This window comes from Fukomys damarensis, unplaced genomic scaffold (assembly GCF_012274545.1).
Source record: "Fukomys damarensis isolate Sample0158 unplaced genomic scaffold, DMR_v1.0_HiC HiC_scaffold_30, whole genome shotgun sequence".
Taxonomy (NCBI): domain Eukaryota; kingdom Metazoa; phylum Chordata; class Mammalia; order Rodentia; family Bathyergidae; genus Fukomys; species Fukomys damarensis.
In genome coordinates, this window is record NW_022900942.1 from 66,902,840 (window position 1) to 66,918,936 (window position 16,097).

The 16,097-nt window shown below is 46.7% G+C and overlaps 1 protein-coding gene across 1 annotated transcript in view; it reads left to right on the forward strand.

Moving 5' to 3' along the window:
* Ralbp1 (ralA binding protein 1) overlaps positions 1 to 16,097 on the forward strand; it is a 24,725-nt gene that overhangs the window by 2,094 nt on the left and 6,534 nt on the right. The window contains exons 2-4 of the mRNA XM_019209686.1: positions 9,569 to 9,867; positions 11,900 to 12,358; positions 14,749 to 15,098. Coding sequence (XP_019065231.1) covers positions 9,624 to 9,867; positions 11,900 to 12,358; positions 14,749 to 15,098 — 1,053 coding nt within the window. The 5' untranslated portion in view covers positions 9,569 to 9,623. The remainder of the gene's footprint in view (positions 1 to 9,568; positions 9,868 to 11,899; positions 12,359 to 14,748; positions 15,099 to 16,097) is intronic.

The window sequence follows — 16,097 nt, forward strand, 5'->3', positions numbered from 1 at the left end:
TTTTTTTTTTTTTTTTTTGGTACTGGGGATCAAACTCGACCTTGTGCTTGTGAGGCAGGCATGGTACCACTGAGCTATAAATCCTCATAGAAAAGATCTTAATTTTTTAATCTTTTGCTTTAGGAAGATAGTTTTAGCAGATAAAGAATTCTTGGTTGACAGGATTTTTCTTTCAGTACTTGACTGTGTCATCCCTCTGCCTTCTGGCCTCTGGTCTCCGAGGAGAAGTCAGCTGTTCCTGATGAGACGCTTTATTCTCCCGTCTTTGTTTAGGATGTGTCTAATTAGGATGTTAGGATGGCGTGGATTTCTGGAACCATCTGTTTTTTTCTTTTTTTTTTTTTTTGGTACCAGCGACCAAACTCTCGGGACCTTGTGCTTGTGAGGCAGGCTGTGGCACCACTGAGCTAAATCCCCAGCTGGTGTGGCTTTCTTTGGCTTTATCCCATTTGGAGTTTGTTGAGCCTCTTCATTGAATTGGGATGTTTGGGGCTGTTATTTCTTCAAAGATTCTTTCTGCTTCCCTCTCCTTTTGGGACTCGTTTTATGTGGGTTTCGGCATGCTAAAAGAACTAAAGGAAGGGGCTGGGGATTTGGTCTGTGACAGAACCCTGAACCTGCACACTGGGAGGCCCTGATCCACAGTACCAGAAAGAAAGAAGCAGGGGCAGAGAAGCATCCATCAGAACTGTCACCAAAAGAGAATGCCAACAAAGAGAAAGAAATTATTTAAAAATGAATCAGAAACGCTGGCATTGAAAAGGTCCGAACAGAAAGGAGGAATTCACTGGATTGCACAACAGCTGACGTGAGCAGATGGTGTGAAGACCCAGGGACATGAAGACAGGGTCAGTTAGGACGGGTCAGCCGTGAGTGGGAAGAGTGCAGGACAGCTCCTGAGAGACTTGGCACACCACCACGCTACCCAGTCCTGACTGTCACGTGCCAGTCCTTAGCCTTTTTTTGGTCAGTGTGTTTGTCTTGTTGTCCGTTGCTTCAGGTGGCAGCAGCTACAAAGATTTACTTGCCTATAAATGTTTTTTGCAACATTTCTCCTGTCCCATAATGCCATTCCCTTGAGGGGAGTTGCAGATTAACTGCTTTAGGGAAGATTTAAAAAGTTTTCTAAGTAGATGTCTGTAGGTGGGCCAAAGCAAATATCACAATATTATAATGTTTTTACAAGTGAGGTTTATTCTGCTGTACTGGTCTTGGGGATATGGACTGTTATTTTTAAGGCTGTTTTATTAAAAGTAACTTTATAAATTATCTGTCATGTTTAGTACCAGTATTTTCCCCAGTCTTCTTCTTAATGTTAGCCTTTTGAGTTTGTGAAACTTAAAAAAATGTTGTGTTATTCTTTTTCTCTTTTTTTCCCCCGCAGTACTGGGGATCAAACTCAGGACCTTGTGCTTGTAAGGCAGAAGCGATGCCACTGAGCTAAATCCCCGGCCCAAAATGTTAAGTTTTTTCTGAAGGTCTTTTCAAACAAAATGAGGGAAACAGAAAGAAGTAAAACCCTTTCAGACCTTCAGACTTTTTATTTGGGGGATAATAATTCAGATGCTTTTACACTCTTGTATGAATATAGGCAATAACAGAGAAGTTAAGGCCCTTAAAGTCTACAGCTGTGTTCCAGACAGAGCGCTAATGTTGTGCCTAATATACTTCCTGTTTACCAAACTAACTCTGTCAATGCATTTCCCAATCTCTTTACAGAGCGATGGTGGTCTGGGGGAGATGAAAATATGATTACGTTTTTCATTAAGAGCACTTAGCCTTTAGTTTATTTTTCGAAAAATAGGTTGCTCGTGGCACATAAGTGAGAGGTATGTGTCTCTCCTGTTGCCTCACCTTCCGCAGTCGCTCCCAAAGGTGGCATGGTACCCTATTCGCGTGTATTGTTCCAGAGATATTTCTGCTCATACAGCTGATGGGTGTGTGTGCCGATACGTGTGTACTCTTTGTCCTTGGCCAGTAGCTGACAGCTGTTGAGTGTTTTGTTTCTGTCAAACTCATGATGCCCCAGGGCTCTTCGGTGCAGTTCCTGCAGCACCCCTGGGTGCCTTGGTAGGTGTTTGGAAACCATGGGAAGATGTCTTTATCCAGTTCCCATTTTCACTGGTGGTGTAAATTTTTCCCTTCTGTCCCCATTAAGTTTTGATTTCCAATTTTCTTCAGAGTAGCTTATGTGATCACAGGAAAGAGGCCTGCTTCTCAGAGGGACACACCATCCCTTTAAAAATGTTCCACTGTTAAGTACCTTTGATATTATGACAATTAGTTTTTGTCTTCCATGTTTAGAATGACTGCTACTGATAGCACTTTTGACTTTTAACTGCAAGAGCAGTGTGGTTTTCCCCTCTGCTGCTGAAGACACATGTGCAGTAGATCTCTGTGGCTCAGCAGCTGTTCGTAGCACTGAATCATGTCTTTCCTAGCCTTTCACTCATAGTCAGGAGGTGGAATTAGCTAGGTCTTACAGGTTTCATCTGTGTCACACCTTCCTCCCCCGTACTGGGACCTTCACGCTGAGCTACATCCTCAGCCCTTTTAATTTTTTTTTTTTCATTTTCTCAAGGGCCTGAGTTCGATCCCTGGTACAAAAAAAAAATTTTTTTTTTAATTTTGAGAATTTGTCTCACTTACGTAGCCCAGGCTGGGTTTAAATTTGCAGTTTTCCTGCCTCAGCCTTCCAGAGTGCTGGGAGTACAGGCATGTGGGCCCTCATACTGAGTTTGTTTTCATTTTTTTGACATTAACATTCTAATCCTCAGTTTATAAACTTTTCTCTTAAAATGCTGGATTTAATATATTCTTTTTAGATTTTGGCTGCTTCTTAATGTTGATTTTGCATTATTTTCTTTTTCCTGGGATTTGTTAATTTTTCTATTTTCTTGTCATTCTTTAATAATTGTCCATATAAAAAGGTATTTCATACATTCTATTTCTTTATTTCTTTTCTTTTTCTTGTTTTTTTTGGTACTGGGGATTGAACTCGGGACCTTGTGCTTGTGAGGCAGGCTGTGGAACCACTGAGCTAAATCCCCGGCCCCTATACATTATATTTCTTATGATGCAATTATAGACTTTTTTGTTTCCTAGGCTGGTTTTATTTGTAAATCTTGTTTTAGGATATTGTTTAATGTGTAATGGTGACAGTGCTGAGAAACTGTGTGGAGAGCTTGTGTCACTATGTAGTTAGTGAATTTCTAGAGTCACACTCTGGGCGCTGAAAGTTTTGTCTTTAATTATTTAATAAACACCTGGGGTTAGGGAAGAAGCTAAATAGAAGATTAAGTCGTGATATATAGAAGGGTGTAGAAAAAACAGCAACCCAAGTAAAGAGTAAGATCTCTGTTAAGTAGTACAACTTAAGCAGTGTTTATAGCTTTGAAAGGATTAATCACACAGCAGTTAAAATGGGTAATGTTCAGTTCGGTGGCCTGCCTCGCAAGCGCAAGGACCCGAGTTCGATCCCCGGTACCAAACAAAACCAAACCAAACAAATAAACAAACCAAAAAAATGGGTGATGTTTAGTCTGTAGAGTTGTGTGTGAGAAATGCTTTTCAAGCCTGTAAACGTGAGTGCTGGTTTGTAGTTACTAGGTCAGTCCTCACCTCAGAGTGGGAGGGGCTCCACGCTTGAGGACATGGTGCCTTCTGGACCACTTGGTCTCACAGGGTGATTTCTACCTCATTTGTGCTCATAAGTTAAAAATAGGTACATTGAGAATACTAATAATCATCTTTTAAGAGAAAGTCTGTTTTCCCTTTCATTTTAAAAGATGTACAGTTGTTCTTCATGTGGACATAGTCTCTTTCCTGATTGTGAGTTTCCTTAGAGTAACTTAGAAGAGTAGCCAGATATCCGCAGATGCCCCTTGTGAGCGTGAGCAGACAGAGCCTCACCCTGTGGCTCCAGACAGGGTGCTTGGTGCCCGGCACCTGGCTTGGCGGGGTGGAGCGTGCCCGTGTGGTGAGCCTCGACAGAGACCTTGGGCTCCCATCCTGTGCAGCTCTTCCTGTCCCTTGCGCCCCGAGGTGGGAGGACCTTGGCTGAAAGGGGGTCTGCGTGCCCTTTCGGGTGCCCCTTCCCAATTAGGCCACTCACGCACCGAGAGGTCCGGCAGGAGATCTTTACTGTAGGGAGGCGAGCGGGAGGCAGGAAGGCAGAGAGAGAGGAGGAAGAAGAAGCAGAAGGAGAGAGAGGAACAAAGAAAGGAAGGTCCTTTTATCAGTTTTGGGGTGGGCTGTTGTTTATTTATGAGGAGTGAGCTACTTTTAACCTATCACAGGCCAGATTGCTTTTATGGGCCCAGTCCTGCAGACACAGGTTTCAACTTTCCTGGACCACTGTGGCCTTGGCGGGGAGGGAAACCAGAGATAAGGGCATGAGGTCATTTTAGGAGCCAAGATGTACCAGGAGAACGCAGCCTGTGAGGCGGCGTCACAGCATACTTTAACATGATCGATTCCCTAACATTGGCACTCAGGCTGACTTCGTCAGGACTTGGCCTCAGCTGTTGTTCCCATTTGGTTTTGCTCAGGACCCACCCCTGTAAAGGTCTTAGCTGTGAGCACAGCCATGTGCGAGTGTTGAATCTCGGGCCTGGGTGGCCTTGGGGACCCGGGCACAGTGCTCACAGACGTGAAGTGCAGGGCACTATTCCTGCCTCTTTCTTGTACCCCATGCAGTCTTAGTTTTTCCTATTAGCTGCTGCTTTTGCTATTTATTTCCTTCTTTCCAAATATAATACCTAAACTGCTGTTTCTTGACATCCGGGTTGTTGGGTTGTCTGCTAAGCTGATGGGATGGATGACAATTTAGTCCCTATACCCCCCATCCTGTGCTTTCAACTCTAATGTCTGCAGTTACGGCTTGATCAGAATCGTGCTCACTTTTTTCAGACGATGATGAGGCAGGTGGTGGCTAATGCAGGCAGGCACTGGGTAGTTGCCTTTTTCACCCCTTTCTCCCGGAGCTGGGAGTTGTTTCTTACCTCCCTTTGCTTTGTTTACTCTGTCTCGTGGCAGGTGTATGCCCCAGCTCCAGTGGTTCTCTGACCTGTCGTGCTTTCTTTGATGTGCTCTCGCGTGTGTGTAACTGCTGCTCCCTAGGAACTGTTTCCTTCTGATTCACCGTCTGGTTACTGGGAGGAGATGGCATGTGGAGAGGGGGCAGAATGGGTGGCCACTGGAGGTGTGTCCTAGGGGGCAGCTGGGCTCCATCTGGCCCTGCCTGTCCCTGCATTCCAGCCATGAGGTAAGTAGATTTGCCCCACCACACACTCCTGCCTGCTGTCTTGCCCTGAGATAGGCCCAGAGGAGCAGGGCCAAATAGGCCTTCTCTTTAATGTTGATGGTCTTATGTATTTTGTTTGTTGAGTATTTGGCGGGGGTGGGGGGTGTTAGGATTGAACCCAGGACCTTTGCACTGAGCTACATCCCTGGCCTTTTTAATTTTTTGGTATAGGATATTGCTTAGTTGCCCATTGGGCATTGAACTTGAGTCTTCCTGCCTCAGCCTTCCAAAATGCTGTGAATACAGACAGGCGTATACCACCTTGCTGGCTAGGTTTTTGTTACAGTGACAGAAAGCTAATACAGATAGTCTTTCTTTTATTGGATTGTAGGACTTCTTTGCATATGTTGGGTAAAATTCTTTGTGTTTTACACACACACACACACACACACACACACGTGTATATAGTTAACTGTTGGTGTCTGCAGGGATCAGCTCCTTTTGGTGCCGATTCCAGGACCCCATCGACGATACACAAGCTCCTGTTGTGAAATGGTGAAGTGTTTGCATGTGATGTCCACATTCCCCTCCCATGCACTAAATTGTGTCTGTGTGGCTTTTATTAATACAGAATGAATGCTGGGTGAATGAATAGTTGTTACAACGTATGGTTTAGAGAATCATAACCAAAAAAGCATCACATGTTCAGTAGAGATGTGGTTTTTTTTTTCCTTCTCCAGAGTTTTAGCCTCTCTGGCCTCAGATACCCAGCAGTCCTCCTGGCTCAGCCTTCTGAGTGCTGGAATTACAGGCATGTCTTACCACACCTGCCATTTTGTGATTTTTAGATTTAAAATTTTAGATCTGACATGAGTTATTTTCATGTGTGATGTGGCACTGTGTGCTTAGCCAGCTCCAGGTTTTTTTTGTTGTTTTTGTTTTTTTGAGACAGGGTCTCATTATGTAGTTGAGACTGACATGGAACTCACTGTGTAGCGCAGGCTGGTCTCAAACTCACAGTGATCCTCCTGCCTCAGCCTCCCGAGTGCTGGGATTACAGGTGTGTGCCACCATGTTGGGCTCCAGCTCCAGTTGTTGAAAAGGCTTTCCTTTCTTCTCTGGAGCCTCATTAAAATCACTTAACTGTCCCCTGTGCTTTTACTTTGTCCCTCTGATTTGTTTGTGTGGTCTTCAGTGCCAGACTGTCTGGATCGCTAAGGCTTTTCACCCCTCCTCGACGCGCATTGGGGTTTGGGTTCCTGACATCATTAGTTCCAGTCTGTGATGTGAAGCCAGAGAGATCGTGGTGACTGAGGATACACATCAGTGTCAGAGCACTTTCTGATCACTGCAGGGCCCTGGGTTTGATCCGTATACATGTGTACACGTGTGTGTGTACACACACCCCCAAAACCAAACCAAAACAAAAAACCTGTTCTTTTTCTAGCCCTTTGCTTTCTGTCTACCTTTTAGTTGTCTTCTTTTTTAGCATATGTGCTGCTGAAGCAAGCCGTCATTTTTATAAAAAAAATCTGATGTCTAAGATTGTCAGTTGCATTTTCCAGAATGAATAGGAATAATATTCTTTATTGAAAATTTAAAAAACTAAAAGATGAAAATAAAGTGTTTGTAGATGGGGAGGGGAGGAGGGGGTGAAGGGAGGGCAGGGGTAAGGGGAAAAAATGAGAATCAAGACTTGTCATGTAGAGGTACAAGATCCCAACAATGAATGTAACTGTACTGTATCCCTAAAATGTACCAATAAACTCAATTAAAGCTGGAAAAAAAAAAAAAGAAAATTTAAAAAACTTACACTAGCTCTTCTTGGCTCAGAAATAGGGATTTCTGATTTTTTTGATTTATTTCTCTACCCTTGGGTAATGATAGTAAATTTACCGGGGACCATTTAGGTCTTTCTATTCTGCTCGCCTGTGAATTCAGGCTTGCTGTAGCTCCCCACTGGCCGATGTGTGTCCCTGTGCGGATAATGTTCTTTCTGTCTTAGCCAACTGTCATCCATTCCTGTCTCCTGCCAGACGTGCCAGCTGTGCCCAACTGTGTGTTCATGCCACAACTCGGAAGGGCTCATGGTCCCTGAGACTGGGAAGTCCTGGGTCAAGGCCCCAGCTTCCTGTCAGTCTCTGGTGTGGGTCCCTTTCTGGATGTCCCCCACGGTAGGCGGGGCGTCTGCTCCCTTCACCCAGAGGAGAGGCCCTGCCTGTGATTTTGGACATGCACATTTTGGGGAGACACTGAGTCCATAGCACAGATCCACATGAGTTCTTTGGAGTAATGTTCATAAGATAACCGGCTAAGTGCTTTATGAGCAACTCTTTTCCTGTCGTCTTCAGCCTAGTGTGGAAGTGAGTGAGGGTGGCGGTGAACAGGAGGGACACTGGAGGTGTTGTGGGACAAGTCCGTGAGCACAGGAGGGCCAGCTCCCACCAACCGCTCCCCTGCCTGCCCTCCCCCCAGGCCACCTCATCTCGCTGTCTCCTGTGCCCTGAGAAGCCATCCCCTGCCCCCTCAGGCAGCCCCAGGGCTCCCCGTGCTCCCTCTGTGACAGAAGGTGAGTTTGAGTCACGCCATTTTGCTTTACCCGTTGCTGGGTGATGTAGGGCAAGTTACTTAGTTTTCTGAGCCTTAGCATCTCTGTTTATCAACAGAAAAATACTAATTTTTTCATACAGTTGCCCCGGTAAGTTCCTATATATGAGCTCCAGAAACCTCAGGAATTTCTCTAAAGTTTGTGTCCCCTTTCTTTATGTCGCAAGTTGGACACGCGTTGGCGGCAGATGTAGCTGAGTGTGCGCGGCTGTGTGAGTGTGGGACGCTGGCGGTGCCCATCCCTGGAGAAGGGCGGAGTGGGCCCGGGAGAAGGTGTGCCACCGCCGCCACTGCCAGAGCCTCATCATCTTTTCCCTGACAGCTCTATCGGTACCCATGACACAGCGAGCAGTCCTGCTTCTTGAATTGTGCGATGTAATGATTTTCAGTGAATTTACTGATTGTGTAGCGATTGACACAATCCAGTTGTAGAATGTCTTCCATCACCACCCGAACATTCCCTCCACATACCCATTTGCCAGCTTCCTGTTCAAGAGTGGGTGTGAGTTAGCCAAGTAAAAATGTGGAGAGGAAAGCCCGGTGTGGCGGCACATTCGGGAGTCCTGGCTACTCACAAGCTGAGGCAGGAGGATGGTGAGTTTGAGGCCAGTCTGGGTAAACTGGGGAGGTCTGTCTCAGAAGGGATGCAGCTCAGTACTGCCTGAACTCAAGCCCCAGCACTGTGAAACAAGGGGCAGGCAGCGGAGGCCAGGCTGGAAGTGTGGCTGGGGCCGCTCTCACACTTGTGTGTCCAGGAGAAACACAGTGCAGGAGGCATTGAATCGCGGGGAATAGCATGCACTTCGGAAAGTTAGTGATCTGTAATTATGTGAATCGTTAGACGTACCATTGTAATCTCTAAATTAATGATATAAACTGCTTTGCAAAGTTCTGGTCTAGTTAAGGTGAATCTGTGGCACCTGTGTTGTTTTTCTTTTAAGACAAAAGATGTTATGTACGAGTTGTGTTTTATAAACTAAAACCTCAGTTGTTATTTTGTTTTTTTTTTTGGTAGCGGGGATTGAACTCAGGACCTTGTCCTTGCAAGGCAGATGGTGGCACCACTGAGCTAAATCCCCAGCAGTGTTCAGGTGTAATTGCAATGCTGGCACTTTGTGATGAGTTAAGTGGGTTTGGGTTGCAGTTTGGGCAGCCTGGCTGTGCTGCCTGACTTAGTTAAGCTCTTATGTGTAGCTTCTTTGGCCCAGTGTAATGTTTAACATCATTCATGTTGTGACCCAAAAACCATGCATAAAATAAATTACAGAGACTAGAATAGTGATGGCAAACCTTATAGAGAGAAGTGCCCAAACTACAAGTAAGATTTTATGTTGGATAGCAGTCAAAATGAAGCCCTTTGCATTGGTGAGTTCTTTTTTTGGTTCTGGGGATGGAGCTCGAGACCTTATGCTTGAGAGGCATGCGGTGGCACCACTGAGCTAAATCCCTGGCACCATCTTTCGAAAAGAACTCTGTGCTCTACTTAAGAGCCATAACTCTGATTTTCATTTGGTTTACTCTCCTAATACTTGAAGACCATGGTGCTGTCACCTCAGAACAGACATGTGTGATGCCTGGACTATAATCTGCGGTAGCACACGTATGGGATCTCAGAGATCATGTGTGTGCGTGTAAGGAGAACCGCTGTGCCGGCTCGTGTGGCATTTCTGCTTCTGGAGTGGAGCTGGTTGGTGACTGGATGTTTTCTCTGCACAGGTGTGTGATGGACAGGTGACGCCCAGGCCACTCCCGCTGTGCTCAGGGTGCCAGCATGACCGAGTGCTTCCTGCCCCCCACCAGCAGCCCCGGGGAGCACCGCAGGGCCGAGCACAGCAGCGGGCTGACGCGGACGCCCAGCTCGGAGGAGGTCAGCCCCACCAAGTTCCCTGGCTTATACCGGACAGGCGAGCCCTCGCCGCCCCACGACATCCTCCACGAGCCCCCGGATATCGCGTCCGATGACGAGAAGGACCATGGCAAGAAGAAGGGGAAGTTCAAGAAGAAGGAGAAAAGGAGTGAGTGCTGTTTTTCTCTGCTTTCGAGTTGTTTTACCCGAACTCCCCCGACCAGCTGTAAATATTCTGGAGCTATGTCCAGTCGGAGACTTGGGTGTGTGCTTTATTTTTCAGAGTCTCAGTTTGTTATATGGGAGTTGTATTTTAGGGTCTTAATCTCACGAATAAAAATACCAAATTTGCAGAAGTGGCAGGTTTCCAGTGGATATTTTTTGAAGTGATCGTTCAGAATAATGCATGAGAAGTGGAGCCAGGAGTTTTCCCTGTCGGTCTGACTTTCTTGCCTGGGTCTGGGTGCACTTTTGCTGGAGCTGTAAAAGTAGTGTACATTTACCACAGGCAGCTGCCAGGATGCCGCCATCCAGGCTCAGGCAGTGGGAGGGAGCCGTCGAAGCAGAGGTCTTTAGTGTGTTAAAGCAGAGAAGGTGATTTAAGTTCCTTGGATGTCATGATGCTTTTGAGTTAATTCATGCACAAATGGTGTACAACTTGATGCATTGAATGGACCACGCTGGCCCTGGAAACAGCACTGTGGGCCCTCGCAGCTCCCTTGCTGCCCTTGAGGGGGGTCCCAGCTATCTCCTGCATGCTCCAGTATCATGTGGCCTGACTGACATGAAGTCCTTCCTCTCGTGCCAGGTTCTTTGGCCCAGTGTGATGTTTGTGAACTTCATTCTTGTTGTTCATGTGACAGTGATCTGTTCGTCTGCCTGGGCATTTCCCTGTGCCGACGCACTAGAGCTTATCCACTCTGCTGTTCTCCATTGTTTGAGTTATTTTCAGGTTTTCTTTTCCTTTTTCTTTCTTTCTTTTTTTTTTTTTTTTTTTTTTTTTTTTTTTTTTTTTTTGTGGTACTGGGGATCGAACTCAGGACCTTGAGCTTGCGAGGCAGATGGCAGAACCACTGAGCCAAACCCCTGGCCCCTGTTTTCAGTTTTTGACTGTGAAGAGTAGTGTGTCTGTGAACAGTATCACATGTGTCTTTTAGTGTGTATATGTGTACATTTTTGTTGTGTGTGCCTGCATGGAGTTATGCCCCATTGGTGTATGTGCGTGTGTCTTGTGTGTGTGTGCTCTGTCATTATACACAAGTGTTTCTGTTGTGTGTGCCTGTGTGGAGTTTTGTCCCATTGGTGTATGCGTGTACCTGTGTTTGCCGTGTGTCCTGTGTGGTGTGCATACTTCCGGCATAAGAAAGGCTGTGGAGTGGTGGCGCCAGCTACACCCCCTGCAGTATGAGAGCTCCATTGCTTTCCGCCGTGGCATTTTGTCCTTGAGATATTTGCCATCTACTAGGGGAAACAACACAGGTAGGTAGGCTCGCGGGCACCTGCCTATAGTCCCACCTGCTCAGGAGGCAGAGGCAGGAGTATCATTTGAGTCCAGGAGTTTGAGGCCTCCCCTCACGAGCAAAAGCAAATGGAGATAACTGCTGTGGTGTGAAGGCCGCTGGGCTCTCGGTCAGTGAGGAAACAGACGATGTGGGGAACTGAGCCGGTGGATCTGCTGTCGTCTGCTCAGGAGGGTGCTTCCTTGGGAAGGCTGTGGCCGCCATGTCTTTGGGAAGAACTGGACGCTTGGCCACAGCAACACCGGTGTGGCAGGGAGGTGACGGAGCACAGGGAAAGTGGCGTACCTGGAGTCCTACGGACAGGGCCAGTCTCAGGCACCACGGGAGAAGTGCATGTGATAGAAGGAGGGTGCTGTTTCTCAGGGTGCGTTCTGCTGGGCCCCACGTAGAGCCTGGTGCTGGCCCTGTGTGAACCCTTGGACCCCGCATTCACTGTGCAAAATTTAAACCAGCATCCCCTCTAGGATGCTGCCAGGGTGTCAGTGCTGGTGCCCATCGCCCTCTTGTGGCCAGTTGCTGTCACTGCCGTCTTCTTTTGCTGAAAGATTGTTTCTTTTGCAGGGTGACCAGAGAGCCAGTGCCAGGTGACACTTATTTGTTGGTTCCTTTTTAGAAAGCACACAGACAGTCTGCCGCTAAACAGTTGTCTAACTAACATACTCCCTTGCAATGTTTTGGCAGCTGAGGGGTATGCTGCCTTCCAGGAAGATAGCTCTGGGGATGAGGCCGAAAGTCCTTCCAAGATGAAGAGGTCCAAGGGCATCCATGTCTTCAAGAAGCCCAGCTTTTCTAAAAAGAAGGATAAGGATTTTAAGATAAAAGAGAAACCCAAAGAAGAAAAGCATAAAGAAGAAAAGCACAAAGAAGAAAAACATAAAGAGAAGAAGTCCAAGGACTTGACAGCAGCTGATGTTGTTAAACAGTGGAAGGAAAAGAAGAAAAAGAAGAAGCCGATTCCGGAGCCAGAGGGGCCTCCAGTCGACGTGCCCAGCCTCAGGCCCATCTTCGGGATCCCCTTGGCCGACGCGGTGGAGAGGAGCATGATGTCTGACGGCGTCCGGCTGCCGGCCGTCTTCCGGGAGTGCGTGGACCACGTGGAGAAGCACGGCATGAAGTGCGAGGGCATCTACAGGGTTTCAGGTGCGGAGCGCGCCGGCACGTGCTCACCTGCGCTCCGCGGGGGCAGGAGGGCCGGTGCTGGGCGAGGCCCCTGTCGCGTCCTTGTCCTTTCCACCCCACACTGCTCCTGGGGCCCTGGGTGTGGGTCGTCCCTGCCCGCAGCGGCAGCAGCTGCAGCCCAGCCGCCCCTCACGCTGTCCCTCAGCACTGTCTGCTTTTGTTAAAGAGATTGCGCTACAGAGTCACTTGAGGGTCTCGTGTATTTTCAGGATGAATTAGGTCTGCATAGATAGTTAGGGTCAATAGATTACACAGTTGTTCTACTTCACTGGTTCCTGTGCATTTCCAGCAGGCTGAGAAAGGATAGCTGCTTCTCATACTTGGAGAAACCTTTGTGTGCCCCAGTAGGCAACAAGCTGTCACTTAAGAGTATTTTGGCTGCACTGCTACTATTCTAGAGGAAATAAAGTAAATTAGGCAATGAATTTGAATTTATTATTCCTTAGTAGCACATAGGATATACTTTAAACAAATACTCAGGTTTGGTTTTGAGAATAATTTATGATGAGTTGGGTTTTTAAAATATTTAAACAGTATTGGTATAAGCTGTCCCCTCACCCAGTCTTGATGACCGCGGAGTTTTGTTTTAGTTTTAGGCCGAAGTTTTCCTGAGAGCTTCTGCAGTGTTGTTCAGAGGGTCCTCTGCCGTCCCTGACCTGTTTCCTCGGAGAGTGTGCCTTGCAGGGCGTCTCCATGAGCTGGTCACACCGAGCTGTCCCCACTGTGCCTGGGCTTGTGGGCACCCTGCCACTGGCGGTGGGTGCTGCGCTGCAGCCAGAGGGGGCTGGCTGGGCTGGGACTGGCCTTCTTGAAGGCCAATAGTAGAACTAGTTTCTGCCTGAGAGTTTTGGTTCTCATTCATGAATCAGTTACAGTTTAAAAACTGATGTGAAGATAATTTAAGTTACTTTATATTTTTAATTTACTTGTCAGTGTTTTCTTATTTTTTTCATTAAAGTGTACCTGATACTTTTTTTCTCTCTCTCCCTGGAATTCTTTATTTGAAGTGTCCGGCTTTTAAAAGAAAAGCTCTTTGATAACATTTTCAGAGTAACAAGAAACTAAATGTAGTCAGAGTGTCTATAAACATAATCTAACTTGCTATGTAGGTACTGTGGGTAGAAAATTAAACATTTAAAAGAAGTACACTGTATACGTGAGGTGCTCCATATCTCATATATATTTGACAGAGATCTTTACCAAGGATTTCACTTAGTTATTGTTCACCTGGTTTTAATCATTGCCATAAAAAATGGAAATTAATTTTCTAACTTTTCTGTCTGAGATTATGCATAGAGATTCTTATTGTTATTTTTGTATTTGGGGCCTTTTAATTTTATTGTCAGTTCTGGGTAAACTAAGATTTAATTGTGCCATTGAAAGGTTTTCAAGGAAGACAGGAATGCATGATAGTCTGGTCAGAGGCCAGTGCTGCTGAAAGCATCAGCCTTCGTTTGTGCCCGCTTCAGATATCGGCCCAACATTTAGGCTCAGGGCTGCTTTGTGCTGTAATAGGCAGTCACCATCCCTGAGCTGCATCGCTTTGTGCAGGTTGGAGTAAAGACAGAATACCTGGTGCAGTGCTTGAAAAAACACTCTGTGTGTTGGAGTCACTTTCTGTACAGTAGGGAAACCCAAACAATTTGATTTTAGAAACTCAGACTTGGACTTTTTTGTTCCAGCTTTGTTTGGATTTAGAAAACACTTTAAAAATTCAAATTGAAATTAAATGGGAACTATTTAAGGGAAAATAATTTTCAAAGAATTCATTTGATAGGTGACTCACCTTCTGTACTTATAAACTTTACTTATAAACATGGATTCACCTACAACTTTTGGTAATATACTCAGTGTGAGCCAGGTTACACATCATGTCATCAGCCTTGTGACAAGTTAGAAAAATGTGGTTGGCTGACATTTGGATTGTAGTTTAATTTTTCCCTAAATTCCTATACAGCTACCTTTAAACTTTAAACATTCTGTTCTCCCTGAATTAGTTGGCATTAGTACATCCAGGTTGTGCTCCATAGTGCATGCTACACTTTTTTTTAATTATTCTTTATTATATTTTATTTTATTTTTTGGTACCCGGGATCGAACTCAGGTCCTTATGCTTGCGAGAGAGGCAGCGGCATCACTGAGCTACATCCCCGGCCCTGCTTGTCACTCTCTGGAAGCAGCTCACCCTGAACTGCCATGTTCTGAGGTGGTGGCGGCGCAGAGGGAGAGTTCTCTGCTGGCAGGCGGCCTTTACCCTCTCTCAGGACGGCGGGGTCACTTACGGTGAAGAAACCCTGTGTTCATTTCCTGCCCGCTCATTCTCTTCTTTTCTGCACTTGAAATGCCTCAAGGAATTAAATCCAAGGTGGACGAGCTGAAGGCGGCCTACGACCGAGAGGAGTCTCCCAACCTGGAAGACTATGAGCCAAACACCGTGGCCAGCCTGCTGAAGCAGTACCTGCGCGACCTCCCGGAGAACTTGCTTACCAAAGAGCTCCTGCCGCGCTTCGAGGAGGCGTGCGGGAGGGCCATGGAGAGCGAGAAGGTGCAGGAGTTCCAGCGCCTGCTCCGGGAGCTGCCTGAGTGCAATTGCCTCCTCATCTCCTGGCTGGTCGTGCACATGGACCACGTCATCGCCAAGGAGCTGGAGACCAAGATGAACATTCAGAACATCTCCATCGTGCTCAGCCCCACCGTGCAGGTATGGCCTTCGGGGCGTACGCTCGGCACTGCGAGGGGGGCCGGCACCGTCCGACGCTTTGTTTCTGGTTGTGCTGCTGGAGCTTGAATCAAGGCCTCGTGTGTGCCAGGTAAGCGCCAAGCCACCGAGCTGCGCTGGCCCTTGCCTGTCACTGAGTCCCTGTGACAGGGAGCTGAGGGTGGAAGGACGGCCGTGGACTGCAGGGCTTGTCCTTCATGATGCAGATGGAGTCAACATAAAGTTAGGGAGCACGTTTGTCACTTGGAGTGCAGCTGTGAAAAGCTCCAGAGGGCCGTGATGTCAAATAGAGGAACTCAGGGTCCTGCAGTTACAGCACTCAGCTTTAAGGTTTTTTGTTTGTTTGGGGTTTTTTTTTGGGTACCAGGGATTGAACTTGGGACCTTGTGCTTGGGAAAAGGCGGCAGAACCACTGAGCTACATCCATAGCTCTCAGCTTTAAGATTTTAAAGGTTCCAGTTATTTCATGAAGCAGCATTATTGCTGTTATGTGACATACAGGTCCAACTCCAGCACAAAGGAGGCCTCCATTAATTTGGTCAAGAATTTAGTGAGGGTTTCATTTGTAAAGACTGATCTCAGAGCCGGGAGGCTGAGGCAGAGGATCAAAATTTGAGCCCAGTCTGGGCAGTTTAGCAGTGTAGTGGGCCACGTTTAAGAAAAAAAAGCTGGGGATGCGGCTCATTGTCAAAGGTTGGGAGAAAAAGATAGGCCCCAGAGAGGCACATCACCAAGGCTCTTACCTGAGCAAGGCTTGTGGGAACAGAGTTTTATTTGACACTGGTTCACAGTACACAAATTGGGCCTCCTTTGACCTTAATGTAAAGAAAAACAGGACGCAATGTTTTTTTAGCTTTAATTGAGTTTATTGGTACATTTTAGGGATACAGTACAGTTACATTCATTGTTGGGATCTTGTACCTCTACATGACAAGTCTTGGTTCTCATTTTTCCCCCTTGTCCCTGCCCTCCCTTCACCCC